Source organism: Rutidosis leptorrhynchoides, chromosome 9, assembly GCF_046630445.1.
Source record: "Rutidosis leptorrhynchoides isolate AG116_Rl617_1_P2 chromosome 9, CSIRO_AGI_Rlap_v1, whole genome shotgun sequence".
Classification (NCBI taxonomy): Eukaryota; Viridiplantae; Streptophyta; class Magnoliopsida; order Asterales; family Asteraceae; genus Rutidosis; species Rutidosis leptorrhynchoides.
The window spans coordinates 30,339,892-30,356,109 of NC_092341.1; the positions used below are offsets into that span (position 1 = coordinate 30,339,892).

At 36.5% G+C, this 16,218-nt stretch overlaps 1 protein-coding gene and 1 pseudogene across 1 annotated transcript; one reads left to right on the top strand and one right to left on the bottom strand.

Moving 5' to 3' along the window:
* Window positions 1–588: 588 nt before the first annotated feature.
* Window positions 589–3,910, top strand: LOC139867881 (uncharacterized mitochondrial protein AtMg00810-like; annotated as a pseudogene).
* A 16-nt stretch (window positions 3,911–3,926) lies between these two features.
* LOC139867882 (F-box/LRR-repeat protein 25-like) lies at window positions 3,927–4,937 on the bottom strand. The gene has a single exon (XM_071856231.1). It carries the CDS (start codon window positions 4,935–4,937, stop codon window positions 3,927–3,929), a length of 1,011 nt encoding a protein of 336 aa, XP_071712332.1.
* Between the last annotated feature and the right edge of the window lie 11,281 nt (window positions 4,938–16,218).

Consider the following 16,218-nt stretch of genomic DNA (forward strand, 5'->3'; position numbering starts at 1 on the left):
ACTGAAAGAGGCAGGGCCAAATTCCATATGCATCTTTTAACACAAGTACACCTTAATGTTAAGAGTATCTATACAAGGCGAAATGAGCTATCAAATGAAACATTTCTCACACAATTTTTTAAAATTCATATCAAAAGTACCCATGTCACATGATATTATTAAATAAACCCCTAGCAGCTCAATTCACCTTACATATCCCAAAAAATATAGAAAAAAGTTGCAAGGAAGCAAGATTAACTTAGATAATTATATGCCAAAGAATAAATTTAGTATTTCAAACAATTGAACAAAAGATGAATATGTTCTACCAGTTTGGTTTCAACTCAAGTGAATAGTACCGATAGTGATCATTCAATCTGTCAAAGTCATCATCCAATCCGGCAAGAATACAATTGCAAGAATCTGTTACAATTTCCCATTTTCCATTACCAGGATTCTTGACCTCGATGTCTTTTCGGTCAGACATTTTCTTTGCCATCACACTTATCATGGGCTTAAACAAGTCGCAACAGTATTTATGACTAAATAACTTGCGACTATGTAGGGTCACGTATTTGGGATGGCAAATCATAATAAGTGCATCGAATAATGACACTTTCCGTTGAAAGTGTTCACGTAAATGTGTATCATATGATAAGTCTTCATCATCTGTATCATATGATAAGTCTTCATGATGTGTATCTGTATCATATGATAAGTGTTGCACGTTTTTAGATGGAATTGGGAAGCTTTTTTCACGATCCTCATTATCAGTGTTTGGCGACAGCTCACGACAAGTATATCTTATTTCGATATTAAACTTACTTGATAAATCAAATAATTCTCTCATCGTAAGGTAGAAAGAATGATCAACATGATCCGACAATTGTAGTTTAAGCTTAATATATTCAGGAGCATTACTAGATGGAAATAGGAGTCTAGGTATTGTTTGTGTTGGAAACTAAACTTGATTGTGGGCTATTTGTTTTGGATTTGGGCTTGCAAGTATACAAATATTTTGGATCAAGATTATAACCCATTATGTAGAAACTTCTTGTAATATGTAGTAGTGAAAGTGTGTAGAATGTGTGTAGAATAATCTTGTAAAATATCTAAGTCTAGAATTATCATGAGAATACTTAGGAAATATCTAGATATTAGATGATGAAGTATTCTAGACTAGTCCATGGTGTAGTATAAATAGATGGATTCACCTCTCATTTGTAATCAAGCAACAAAGCAATTCAATAAGCAAATCAAGTAATAAACAAAGCCTTCAAGATCAATCAAACTTCTAAATCATCAATCATTTCTTCCACAAATAATATACATAACCTCCTATTTCTAACAAATTGGTATCAAGAGCTTGGTTCGACAAGATGATGGCCAACAATGTCCTCACATTTCCTCACAAAGGATAATTATGATCGATGGAGCATCCAAATGAAGACCTTCCTAGGTGGACAAGACTTATGGGAGATTGTGGAGGAAGGCTATGAGGAACCTGCAGAAAAAGGTCCTCTCGGCAAGGAGAAAAAATTAATGAAGACGAACGATCAAAAGGCTCTTTCCATCATCCAACAAAGTGTAGATGATGGAGCTTTTGAGAAAATTGCAAGTGCAACCACCGCCAAGAAAGCATGGGAGATCTTGGAGAATTCTCACAAGGGAGTTGAAAAGGTGAAAAAGGTTCGACTACAAACACTACGAGGTGAGTTCGAATCCTTAAATAAGAAAGACTCATAATCAATTTCCGATTATTTTACAAGAGTCTTGGCGATTGTCAATCAATTAAAGAGGAATGGTGAAACTCTAAGTGATGTAAGAGTCATTGAGAAGATTCTTAGATCATTAGATTCAAAATTCAACTATATAGTCGTAGCCATCGAAGAATCTAAAGATCTAGAATCAATGACTATCGATGAACTCATGGGTTCACTACAAGCCCATGAAGAGAGGTTCAATAAGAATAATAATGAGCCAATAAGCTATGAAGACGCAACAAAAAGCCAAAAGTGGAAATGTGCTATGGACGAAGAGATTCAAGCAATCGAGAAGAATAATACGTGGGATCTTGCCACACTACTAAAGGGACATAAGGTTATTGGTGTAAAATGGGTGTACAAGGCCAAGAAGAATTCCAAAGGTGAAGTTGAAAGATATAAGGCAAGGTTGGTGGCGAAGGGATATAGTCAACGAGCCGGCATAGACTATGACGAGGTATTTGCTCCCGTTGCTCGTCTAGAAACTATAAGATTGATAATCTCACTTGCGGCTCAACATAATTGGAAGATTTATCAAATGGATGTCAAATCTGCGTTCCTTAATGGCCACTTAGAAGAAGAAGTCTATATAGAACAACCTTTGGGATACATCGTGAAAGGCCAAGAGAATAAGGTGCTAAAATTGAAAAAGGCCTTATACGGGTTGAAGCAAGTGCCTCGGGCATGGAATAGCAGGATAGACAAGTATTTCTAGCAGAATGACTTTACGAAATGCCCCCATGAGCATGCCCTCTACACCAAAGTTAGCAATGATGGAGATGTTATGATTGTGTGCCTATACGTGGATGACTTGATATTCACCGGTAGTAATCCCAAAATGTTTGAGGAGTTCAAGAAAGCAATGGTTCGGGAGTTCGAGATGACCGACATTGGACTTATGGCTTACTATCTTGGGATCGAGGTAAAACAAAAGAAATAAGGAATATTCATATCCCAAGAAGGTTATGCGAATGAGGTGCTCAAGAAGTTTAAGATGAATGACTGCAAGTCAATGAATACACCGGTGGATTGCAATCTCAAATTGTCAAAAGATGATGAAGGATACTTGGTGGACCCAACACAATACAAGAGTTTGGTTGGAAGTCTGAGGTACCTAACCTGCACGAGGCCAGATATTCTCTACGGAGTTGGACTAGTAAGTCGATACATGGAAGCACCTACAATAAATCACTTGAAGGCGGCCAAGAGGATACTTCGCTACATCAAAGGTACGATTGACTATGGCCTGTTTTATTCGCCTTCTGAGCACTTCAAGCTAGTTGGATACAGTGATAGTGATTGGGCTAGAGACATAGATGATCGTAAGAGTACGAGTGGTTTCGTGTTCTATATGGGAGATACGGCGTTCACATGGAGCTCGAAGAAGCAACCCATTGTGACTCTGTCAACGTGTGAAGCCGAGTTTGTAGCAGCAACATCGTGCACCTGTCATGCAATATGGCTCAGGAAGTTACTAAATGAGCTTAAGTTTTTTCAAAAGGAAGCTACGGAGATATATGTGGATAACAAGTCTGCGATTGCTCTAGCAAAGAATCCAGTCTTCCATGATCGAAGCAAGCACATCGATACGAAATACCATTTCATCAGGGAGTGTGTTACAAATAAAGAGGTGCAGATAAAGTACACGAAGTCTTTCGACCAAGTTGCTGATATTTTCACAAAGCCTCTAAAACACGAGACTTTTCAGAGATTACGGAATATGCTCGGAGTGAAGAAATCAAGTTTAAGGGGGGCTGTTGGAAACTAAACTTGATTGTGGGCTATTTGTTTTGGATTTGGGCTTGCAAGTATACAAATATTTTGGATCAAGATTATAGCCCATTATGTAGAAACTTCTTGTAATATGTAGTAGTGAAAGTGTGTAGAATGTGTGTAGAATAATCTTGTAAAATATCTAAGTCTAGAATTATCATGAGAATACTTAGGAAATATCTAGATATTAGATGATGAAGTATTCTAGACTAGTCCATGGTGTAGTATAAATAGATGGATTCACCTCTCATTTGTAATCAAGCAACAAAGCAATTCAATAAGCAAATCAAGTAATAAACAAAGCCTTCAAGATCAATCAAACTTCTAAATCATCAATCATTTCTTCCACAAATAATATACATAACCTCCTATTTCTAACAGTTTGGCCATTGTAACTAAAATTATTTAACTTTAATTTGGAGAGTAAACTTGTAAGTCAATCCGCTTGCTTTCACGAATTTCTAGGGCCAGTTTTTTCAACGAAAACCTTGTAAAATCCAACCTTTTCAGAGGCCAATCCTGTATTGTAAGCTTCAAAATCTTGAGAAAAGGAAATTTCGATTCGATCATCTCAAGAAACGCAACGTCTATGATGACACCACGTAATGATAATTCAGTCACGTTTGTTAACGATTGCATGTTGAAACTTATAAATTTATGTTGAAATCCGTTATAGTAAGTAAACAAGCGAAGACCAGGGACATCATCAACTATCAAAATATCATCATGATCTGTCGAGTATATCTCGAGTTCTTGAAGATAACGAAGATTTCTAACCTTGTAAGTCTTCAAAAAGCAATATGAAAGTGTTATTTTCTCAAGTAATAAACAAGTAGTGATTAATCTATCAAGTACCTCTTTACTTATCTTCACACAATCCAACTCGAGTATTCTTAGAGATACACAGTTGATCACAGGATTGGGACTCATTGAAGCATATGACAACCAAATAGTAGAAGAAGAAGAATGATATCTTAATAACAATGTACGTAAGTTTTCACCAGATAATATCCCATCCGGAAACATAAATAACCTACCACACAGTTGAGTTACATAGCATATTTGGAGCGAAAGCTGTTTGAGACAACTTTGGGCAGCTACAGTTCGAATCCATTTTTTAGCAAGAGAAGCCGCCTTGATATGTAGTTTCAGATCAAAACTTTCAATTGGTGTGTTGTCTTTGACATAATTAGAAATGGTGCGATTCATAAACATCATGTATTCACTTTGTTTTAGTTTATTAGAAAACTGCGAGGGTTTATGAAACCTGAGATGAGGGGTGGCAGACCAAGCGTATAACCACGACTTGGACAACACACATGTGCGAGCGGCATCTTTTACCGGCAACAACGATTGTATGAGGGGAATCAGATCGACCGGGACATCGTCCAATTGCGATATTTTCTGCAATTTCTTCTCCATACGGCAAAAATTAAAGCGAAATTATATTAGGTGTACCAAACCCTGATTTTCCCTGTTTTAAGTAATTGATCTTTTGGAGGGGTTATCGCTAATGAGGGACCATAATAAACTTTATACGTTTAATAACTGATATATGTGGGCTATCAGCCCACTTTATTTAAATTTTATTTTTTATAAGAAAAGGCCCAACTTGTTAGCTGCTTTCACTCTAATTTAGTCAAAGATTATGCATTATAGTTGTATTTTGGATTGGACGTTTGACTACTTTTTGAGCCAATATCTTAAAGTATTGCTCTCGTGGTAATGTAAGAGTTACAGTTGAATCGAGTTAGTGGTCGGGTTCTAGGGATTTTTCTAGATTCAGGTTATGTATTTGAGTTCATCTTTCTTTTGTGATCCCGTGCAAAAAGAATGGTAGGACGTTAGCGAATACAAAAGTTTTGAAACAACCTTGGGGAAATGTTAGTTGCGCTTTGTTTACCATTTTTTTCGAGAGACAAAATTTTATTAGAGGTTCGTTTTGTTGGTTTATTTTGGCTAGTAGAAGATATGTTTATCCCACATTGGTGGGAGGAAGATGTGAGGGGTGAGTGACTTGGTTATATAAGAGGGCTAAGTCTTCATTCCAAATCGCACCAATCAATACACTTTAAGTATTTGATTATTTCTTTCTTTCTTACCCTTGTTTGAGAGTTGTATTAGTTAAATATTTTGGAGAGTGTAGTTGGCTTAAGAGAGTCGTCTATATCATTGTAACAATTTGTGATATAGTGTATTTCTCTCTTTGGGGGCCGGTGGTTTTTCTCCTGTTTTGGAGTTTCCACGTTAAATCTTGTGTTGTGTATTGTTCTTATTTCTTTACTATTATTGTTGGGCTGGGTGGTGGGAATTAGTGAGACCGTAATTTCCCAACAACTGGTATCAGAGCGTCAGGTTTGACGGGGGTCTCGGTTATAGGAGTCGGAGTATGCTCTGTGGTTGCCACGGGAGTGGATCGTCCACATCAGAAACGAGTTCTATTGATCGTATAGAGTATCTGGTTAGACAATATTTTTTTTGATTCGTAGTAATAGTTGGATTTGTTAGTGGCGAGTTGTGGATTTCTGATTTAAAGGGTCCTGGCTACCTGCTACATCTTTTGGCTATTCGAAACGTGAGCAAAATCAGAGAAAGTGTTGTTTATAGGATACGGATACGATGTCGAAGTTCAGTCCAATGAGGTTTGATGTAGAAAAATTTGATGGGAGGATCAATTTTGGCTTATGGCAGGTTCAAGTCAAGGATGTGTTGATTCAATCCGGTTTACACAAGGCGTTGAAAGGTAAACCCACATTTGTTTCTGGCAGTGATTCTAGCAGTAAGTTCGATGAAGAAGAATGGGATGATATGGATTTGAGGGCAGCAAGTGCGATTCGTTTGTGTCTTGCAAAGAACGTGCTTGCAAATGTGCACGGGTTATCAACGGCAAATGAGCTTTGGGTTAAACTAGAGCAGTTGTACCAGGGCAAGTGAAATGTCCCGTTCTTATTGATTAAAAACGTTCCATATTAATTGATTTCGTTGCGAGGTTTTGACCTCTATATGAGACGTTTTTCAAAGACTGCATTCATTTTAAAACAAACCATAACCTTTATTTCATCAATAAAGGTTTTAAAAAGCTTTACGTAGATTATCAAATAATGATAATCTAAAATATCCTGTTTACACACGACCATTACATAATGGTTTACAATACAAATATGTTACAACAAAATAAGTTTCTTGAATGCAGTTTTTACACAATATCATACAAGCATGGACTCCAAATCTCGTCCTGATTTAAGTATGCGACAGCGGAAGCTCTTAATAATCACCTGAGAATAAACATGCTTAAAACGTCAACAAAAATGTTGGTGAGTTATAGGTTTAACCTATATATATCAAATCATAATAATAGACCACAAGATTTCATATTTCAATACACATCCCATACATAGAGATAAAAATCATTCATATGGTGAACACCTGGTAACCGACATTAACAAGATGCATATATATAAGAATATCCCCATCATTCCGGGACACCCTTCGGATATGATATAAATTTCGAAGTACTAAAGCATCTGGTACTTTGGATGGGGTTTGTTAGGCCCAATAGATCTATCTTTAGGATTCGCGTCAATTAGGGTGTCTGTTCCCTAATTCTTAGATTACCAGACTTAATAAAAAGGGGCATATTCGATTTCGATAATTCAACCATAGAATGTAGTTTCACGTACTTGTGTCTATTTTGTAAATCATTTATAAAACCTGCATGTATTCTCATCCCAAAAATATTAGATTTTAAAAGTGGGACTATAACTCACTTTCATAGATTTTTACTTCATCGGGAAGTAAGACCTGACCACTGGTTGATTCACGAACCTATAACAATATATACATATATATCAAAGTATGTTTAAAATATATTTACAACACTTTTAATATATTTTGATGTTTTAAGTTTATTAAGTCAGCTGTCCTCGTTAGTAACCTACAACTAGTTGTCCACAGTTAGATGTACAGAAATAAATCGATAAATATTATCTTGAATCAATCCACGACCCAGTGTATACGTATCTCAGTATTGATCACAACTCAAACTATATATATTTTGGAATCAACCTCAACCCTGTATAGCTAACTCCAACATTCACATATAGAGTGTCTATGGTTGTTCCGAAATATATATAGATGTGTCGACATGATAGGTTGAAACATTGTATACGTGTCTATGGTATCTCAAGATTACATAATATACAATACAAGTTGATTAAGTTATGGTTGGAATAGATTTGTTACCAATTTTCACGTAGCTAAAATGAGAAAAATTATTCAATCTTGTTTTACCCATAACTTCTTCATTTTAAATCCGTTTTGAGTGAATCAAATTGCTATGGTTTCATATTGAACTCTATTTTATGAATCTAAACAGAAAAAGTATAGGTTTATTGTCGGAAAAATAAGTTACAAGTCATTTTTGTAAAGGTAGTCATTTCAGTCGAAAGAACGACGTCTAGATGACCATTTTAGAAAACAAACTTCCACTTTGAGTTTAACCATAATTTTTGGATATAGTTTCATGTTCATAATAAAAATCATTTTCTCAGAATAACAACTTTTAAATCAAAGTTTATCATAGTTTTTAATTAACTAACCCAAAACAGCCCGCGGTGTTACTGCGACGGCGTAAATCCGGTTTTACGGTGTTTTTCGTGTTTCCAGGTTTTAAATCATTAAGTTAGCATATCATATAGATATAGAACATGTGTGTAGTTAATTTTAAAAGTCAAGTTAGAAGGATTAACTTTTGTTTACGAACAAGTTTAGAATTAACTAAACTATGTTCTAGTGATTACGAGTTTAAACCTTCGAATAAGATAGTTTTATATATATGAATTGAATGATGTTATGAACATCATTACTACCTCAAGTTTAGTAGGTAAACCTACTGGAAGTTACAAGAAATGATCTAGCTTCAAAGGATCTTGGATGGCTTGAAAGTTCTTGAAGTAGGATCATGACACAAAAACAAGTTCAAGTAAGATTTTTACTCGAATTAAGATAGTTTATAGTTATAGAAATTGAATCAAAGTTTGAATATGAATATTACCTTGAATAAGAAAGATAACCTACTGTATATAACAAAGGTTTCTTGATCTTAGATGATTACTTGGAATGGATTAGAAAGCTTGGAAGTAAATTAGTAAACTTGAAGGGATTTTTGAAGTGTTCTTGAAGTGTTCTTCCTATGATGATTATAGCTTGATTCTTGAAGTGATTTTTAATGAAGATGATGATTAACTACTGGAAAAATACGTTCATAATAGTGTGTGTATGTGTTGAGAGAGAATTAGAAAGAGAATTGGAAGTGAAATGGAGTGAATGATGAGTGGTAATTGGTGAGTGGTGAGTGGGGTTAAAAGGAGTTCTAGTTAGTTGACTAGCTCATGGTAGAAGTTAAAATTGATTAGTCATACATGACATAATCAAGAGTGGAATTCCATGCTAGTTCCTATTGGTATATACTCATAGTAAGTACATTTTGAAGCTGTGTATAATACGGGTAAGAATACGACTAGAATTTTTGATGAAAGAAAAGAATGGAAAAGTAATTGTAACTATTTTCGTTAAGTATGAGTGTTTTGATATATGTCTTGAAGTCTTCTAAAAGTATTTTAATACATCTAAATACACTACATGTATATACATTTTAACTGAGTCGTTAAGTCATCGTTAGTCGTTACATGTAAGTGTTGTTTTGAAACCTTTAAGTTAACGATCTCAATTAATGTTGTTAACCCATTGTTTATTATATCTAATGAGATGTTAAATTATTATATTATCATGATATTATGATATATTAATATATCTTAATATGATATATATACATTTAAATGTCGTTACAACGATAATCGTTACATATATGTCTCGTTACGAAATCCTTAAGTTAGTAGTCTTGTTTATATGTATATAACTCATTGTTAATATACTTATGGAGATACTTACTTATCATAATCTCATGTTAACTATATGTATATCCATATATATATCGTCATGTCATTTTTACAAGTTTTAACGTTCGTGAATCGCCGGTCAACTTGGGTGGTCAATTGTCTATATGAAACATATTTCAATTAATCAAGTCTTAACAAGTTTGATTGCTTAACATGTTGGAAACATTTAATCATGTAAATATCAATCTCAATTAATATATATAAACATGGAAAAGTTCGGGTCACTACAGTACCTACCCGTTAAATAAATTTCGTCCTGAAATTTTAAGCTGTTGAAGGTGTTGACGAATCTTCTGGAAATAGATGCGGGTATTTCTTCTTCATCTGATCTTCACGCTCCCAGGTGAACTCGGGTCCTCTACGAGCATTCCATCGAACCTTAACAATTGGTATCTTGTTTTGCTTAAGTCTTTTAACCTCACGATCCATTATTTCCACGGGTTCTTCGATGAATTGGAGTTTTTTGTTGATTTGGATTTCATCTAACGGAATAGTGAGATCTTCTTTAGCAAAATATTTCTTCAAATTCGAGACGTGGAAAGTGTTATGTACAGCCGCGAGTTGTTGAGGTAACTCAAGTCGGTAAGCTACTGGTCCGACACGATCAATAATCTTGAATGGTCCAATATACCTTGGATTTAATTTCCCTCGTTTACCAAATCGAACAACGCCTTTCCAAGGTGCAACTTTAAGCATGACCATCTCTCCAATTTCAAATTCTATATCTTTTCTTTTAATGTCAGCGTAGCTCTTTTGTCGACTTTGGGCGGTTTTCAACCGTTGTTGAATTTGGATGATCTTCTCGGTAGTTTCTTGTATAATCTCCGGACCCGTAATCTGTCTATCCCCTACTTCACTCCAACAAATCGGAGACCTGCACTTTCTACCATAAAGTGCTTCAAACGGCGCCATCTCAATGCTTGAATGGTAGTTGTTGTTGTAGGAAAATTCTGCTAATGGTAGATGTCTATCCCAACTGTTTCTGAAATCAATAACACATGCTCGTAGCATGTCTTCAAGCGTTTGTATCGTCCTTTCGCTCTGCCCATCAGTTTGTGGATGATAGGCAGTACTCATGTCTAGACGAGTTCCTAATACTTGCTGTAATGTCTGCCAGAATCTTGAAATAAATCTGCCATCCCTATCAGAGATAATAGAGATTGGTATTCCATGTCTGGAGACGACTTCCTTCAAATACAGTCGTGCTAACTTCTCCATCTTGTCATCTTCTCTTATTGGCAGGAAATGTGCTGATTTGGTGAGACGATCAACTATTACCCAAATAGTATCAAAACCACTTGCAGTCCTTGGCAATTTAGTGATGAAATCCATGGTAATGTTTTCCCATTTCCATTCCGGGATTTCGGGTTGTTGAAGTAGACCTGATGGTTTCTGATGCTCAGCTTTGACCTTAGAACACGTCAAACATTCTCCTACGCATTTAGCAACATCGGCTTTCATACCCGGCCACCAAAAATGTTTCTTGAGATCCTTGTACATCTTCCCCGTTCCAGGATGTATTGAGTATCTGGTTTTATGAGCTTCTCTAAGTACCATTTCTCTCATATCTCCAAATTTTGGTACCCAAATCCTTTCAGCCCTATACCGGGTTCCGTCTTCCAGAATATTAAGATGCTTCTCCGATCCTTTGGGTATTTCATCCTTTAAATTTCCCTCTTTTAAAACTCCTTGTTGCGCCTCCTTTATTTGAGTAGTAAGGTTATTATGAATCATTATATTCATAGATTTTACTCGAATGGGTTCTCTGTCCTTCCTGCTCAAGGCATCGGCTACCACATTTGCCTTCCCCGGGTGGTAACGAATCTCAAAGTCGTAATCATTCAATAATTCAATCCACCTACGCTGCCTCATATTCAGTTATTTCTGATTAAATATGTGTTGAAGACTTTTGTGGTCGGTATATATAATACTTTTGACCCCATATAAGTAGTGCCTCCAAGTCTTTAATGCAAAAAAAACCGCGCCTAATTCCAAATCATGCGTCGTATAATTTTGTTCGTGAATCTTCAATTGTCTAGACGCATAAGCAATCACCTTCGTTCGTTGCATTAATACACAACCGAGACCTTGCTTTGATGCGTCACAATAAATCACAAAATCATCATTCCCTTCAGGCAATGACAATATAGGTGCCGTAGTTAGCTTTTTCTTCAACAACTGAAACGCTTTCTCTTGTTTATCATTCCATTCAAATTTCTTCCCTTTATGCGTTAATGCAGTCAAGGGTTTTGCTATTCTGGAAAAGTCTTGGATGAACCTTCTGTAGTAACCAGCTAGTCCTAAAAACTGGGTTATGTGTTTCGGAGTTTTCGGAGTTTCCCACTTTTCAACAGTTTCTATCTTTGCCGGATCCACCTTAATACCTTCTTTGTTCACTATGTGACCGAGGAATTGAACTTCTTCCAACCAAAATGCACACTTTGAAAACTTAGCGTACAATTCTTCCTTCCTCAATACTTCTAACACCTTTCTCAAATGTTCACCGTGTTCTTGGTCATTCTTTGAGTAAATAAGTATGTCATCAATGAAAACAATGACAAACTTGTCAAGGTATGGTCCACACACTCGGTTCATAAGGTCCATGAACACAGCTGGTGCATTAGTTAAACCAAACGACATGACCATAAACTTGTAATGACTGTAACGTGTTCTGAAAGCAGTCTTTGGAATATCATCTTCTTTCACCCGCATTTGATGATACCCGGAACGTAAGTCAATCTTTGAATAAACAGACGAGCCTTGTAGTTGATCAAATAAGTCGTCGATTCTTGGTAGTGGGTAGCGGTTCTTGATGGTAAGTTTGTTCAACTCTCGGTAGTCGATACACAACCTGAATGTACCATCTTTCTTCTTGACAAACAAAACAGGAGCTCCCCACGGTGATGTGCTTGGTCGAATGAAACCACGCTCTAAAAGTTCTTGTAATTAGCTTTGCAGTTCTTTCATCTCGCTGGGTGCGAGTCTGTAAGGAGCACGAGCTATTGGTGCAGCTCCTGGTACAAGATCTATTTGAAATTCAACGGATCGCTGTGGGGGTAATCCTGGTAATTCTTTCGGAAATACATCGGGAAATTCTTTTGCAATGGGAACATCATTGATGCTCTTTTCTTCAGTTTGTACTTTCTCGACGTGTGCTAGAACAGCATAGCAACCTTTTCTTATTAGTTTTTGTGCCTTCAAATTACTAATAATATGTAGCTTCGTGTTGCCCTTTTCTCCGTACACCATTAAGGGTTTTCCTTTTTATCGTATAATGCGAATTGCATTTTTGTAACAAACAATCTCTGCTTTCACTTCTTTTAACCAGTCCATACCGATTATCACATCAAAACTCCCTAACTCTACTGGTATCAAATCAATCTTAAATGTTTTGCTAACCAGTTTAATTTCTCGATTCCGACATATATTATCTGCTGAAATTAATTTACCATTTGCTAATTCGAGTAAAAATTTACTATCCAAAGGCGTCAATGGACAACTTAATTTAGCACAAAAATCTCTACTCATATAGCTTCTATCCACACCCGAATCAAATAAAACGTAAGCAGATTTATTGTCAATAAGAAACGTACCCGTAACAAGCTCCAGGTCTTCCTGTGCCTCTGCCGCATTAATATTGAAAACTCTTCTGCGGCCTTGTCCATTCGTGTTCTCCTGGTTCGGGCAATTTCTAATAATGTGGCCCGGTTTTCCACATTTATAACAAACTACATTGGCATAACTTGCTCTGACACTACTTGCTCCGCCATTACTCGTTCTGACACCATTTGTTCCTTTCGTTCTATTAATCCCTGGTCCGTAGACCTCACACTTCGCCGCGCTATGACCATTTCTTTTACACTTGTTGCAAAATTTGGTGCAGAACCCCGAGTGATACTTTTCACACCTTTGGCATAGCTGCTTCTGATTGTTGTTGTTGTTGCGGTTATTATTGTTGTTGGGATGATTGTTGTAGTTGCTGTTGTTGTTGTTATTGTTGTTGTTGGGCCGTTTGTTGTAATTGCGATTGATTTTGCGATTGTTGGGATAATTGTTGCGATTATTGTTGTAATTGCTGTTGTTGTTGTATTGGTGATTCTTATCACCGTTTTCCTCCCACTTTCTTTTGACTTGCTTCACATTGGCCTCTTCAGCAGTCTGTTCTTTAATTCTTTCTTCAATCTGGTTCACTAGTTTGTGAGCCATTCTACATGCCTGTTGTATGGAGGCGGGCTCGTGTGAACTTATATCTTCTTGGATTCTTTCCGGTAATCCTTTCACAAACGCGTCGATCTTCTCTTCCTCATCTTCGAATGCTCCCGGACAAAATAGGCACAATTCTGTGAATCGTCTTTCGTACGTAGTAATATCAAATCCTTGGGTTCGTAACCCTCTAAGTTCTGTCATGAGCTTATTGACCTCGGTTCTGGGACGGTACTTCTCGTTCATTAAGTGCTTGAATGCTGACCACGGTAGTGCGTACGCATCATCTTGTCCCACTTGCTCTAGATAGGTATTCCACCATGTTAACGCAGAACCTGTGAAAGTATGCGTAGCGTACTTCACTTTGTCCTCTTCAGTACACTTACTTATGGCAAACACCGATTCGACCTTCTCGGTCCACCGTTTCAATCCGATCGGTCCTTCGGTTCCATCAAATTCCAAAGGTTTGCAGGCAGTGAATTCTTTGTAGGTGCATCCTACACGATTTCCTGTACTGCCAGATCCAAGGTTATTGTTGGTATGTAGCGCAGCCTGTACTGCGGCTATGTTTGAAGCTAGAAAAGTACGGAATTCCTCTTCATTCGTATTCACGGTGTGTCGAGTAGTCGGTGCCATTTCCTTCAAAATAGTCAAATGGAACAAGTTAATCATACAGAATATTAAGAGTAGTTAATAGTATTTCGTAGCATAATATGAACTCATTTATAAAAGCTTTTTCTTCATATTAGCATTTTATAAGTTTAAATTCGGGTAGTACCTACCCGTTAAGTTCATACTTAGTAGCTAATATACAATTCAACTACTACAATTCTATATGAAAAACTGATTGTAATAATATTTCGCGTTCAAACTTTTATACAATATTTTACAAACTTACAATACCGCTTATTTTACATAAAGCATGAAATATAGCACACAATAACTTTGATACAAGATAGTTGTGAAGATAATTCTAGCTAGTACACAAGTCATTCAGCAAAGGCAATAAAGACACGTAATTCATACGTCTAGAAACAAGTCATGCATTCTGGTTTTACTAGGACTACTTCCCATCCTTGGTCTTGTGGAACATAACCATTATGGCCGTTGATAAGACAGCGTGTTGTAACGTCGTCAAAGGGACGAGGGTTATGTAATGACCAACAGTCTCGTAATAACCTAAAAACCTCATTTCTTACCCCAATTATCGACTCCGTCACTTGTGGGAACGTTTTGTTTAATAGTTGTAGCCCGATGTTCTTGTTCTCACTTTGGTGAGAAGCGAACATTACTAACCCGTAAGCATAACATGCTTCTTTATGTTGCATGTTAGCCGCTTTTTCTAAATCACGAAGTCCTATATTCGGATATACTGAGTCAAAATAATTTCTTAACCCGTTGCGTAAAATAGCATTTGGGTTCCCCGCAATATATGCGTCAAAGTAAACACATCGTAACTTATGGATTTCCCAATGTGATATCCCCCATCTTTCGAACGAAAGCCTTTTATAAACCAAGGCATTCTTGGAACGTTCTTCGAATGTCTTACAAACTGATCTCGCCCTAAATAATTGTGCCGAGGAATTCTGACCGACTCTAGACAAGATTTCATCAATCATGTCTCCGGGTAGGTCTCTTAAAATATTGGGTTGTCTATCCATTTTGTGTTTTTATACTGTAAAATAGACAAGAGTTAGATTCATAAAAAAAAAATACTTATTAATACAAGCAATTTTTACATATATCATAAAGCATAAGCACACTATATTACATATATTACACCACACGAATACAACTATCTTATTCAGACTCGCTCATTTCTTCTTGTTCGGTTTTGGTTCGTTTTGCCAAGTTTCTAGGGATATATGATGTTCCCCTAATACGAGCCGTCGTTGTCCACATTGGTTTAGAAAAACCTGGTGGTTTAGAGGTTCCCGGGTCATTGTTACAACTTAAGGACTTCGGGGGTTGACGATACATATAAAGTTCATCGGGGTTGGAATTAGATTTCTCTATTTTTATGCCCTTTCCCTTATTATTTTCTTTTGCCTTTTTAAATTCAGTTGGGGTAATTTCTATAACATCATCGGAATTCTCGTCGGAATCCGATTCATCGGAGAATTGGTAATCCTCCCAATATTTTGCTTCCTTGGCGGAAACACCATTGACCATAATTAACCTTGGTCGGTTGGTTGAGGATTCTCTTTTACTTAACCGTTTTATTATTTCCCCCACCGGTTCTATTTCTTCTTCCGGTTCCGATTCTTCTTCCGGTTCCGATTCTTCTTCCGGTTCCGACTCTTCTTCCGGTTCCTCTTCGGGAACTTGTGAATCAGTCCACGAATCATTCCAATTTACATTTGACTCTTCATTATTATTAGGTGAGTCAATGGAACTTGTTCTAGAGGTAGACATCTATCACATAATATCAAACACGTTAAGAGATTAATATATCACATAATATTCATATGTTAAAAATATATAGTTTCCAACAAAAATGTTAAGCAATCATTTTTAAAGAAAACACGGTCGAAGTCCAGACT

Coding starts and splice junctions, on each gene's coding strand:
- LOC139867882 (XM_071856231.1), bottom strand. CDS start 4,937: ATGGAGAAGAAATTGCAGAAAATATCGCAATTGGACGATGTCCCGGTC.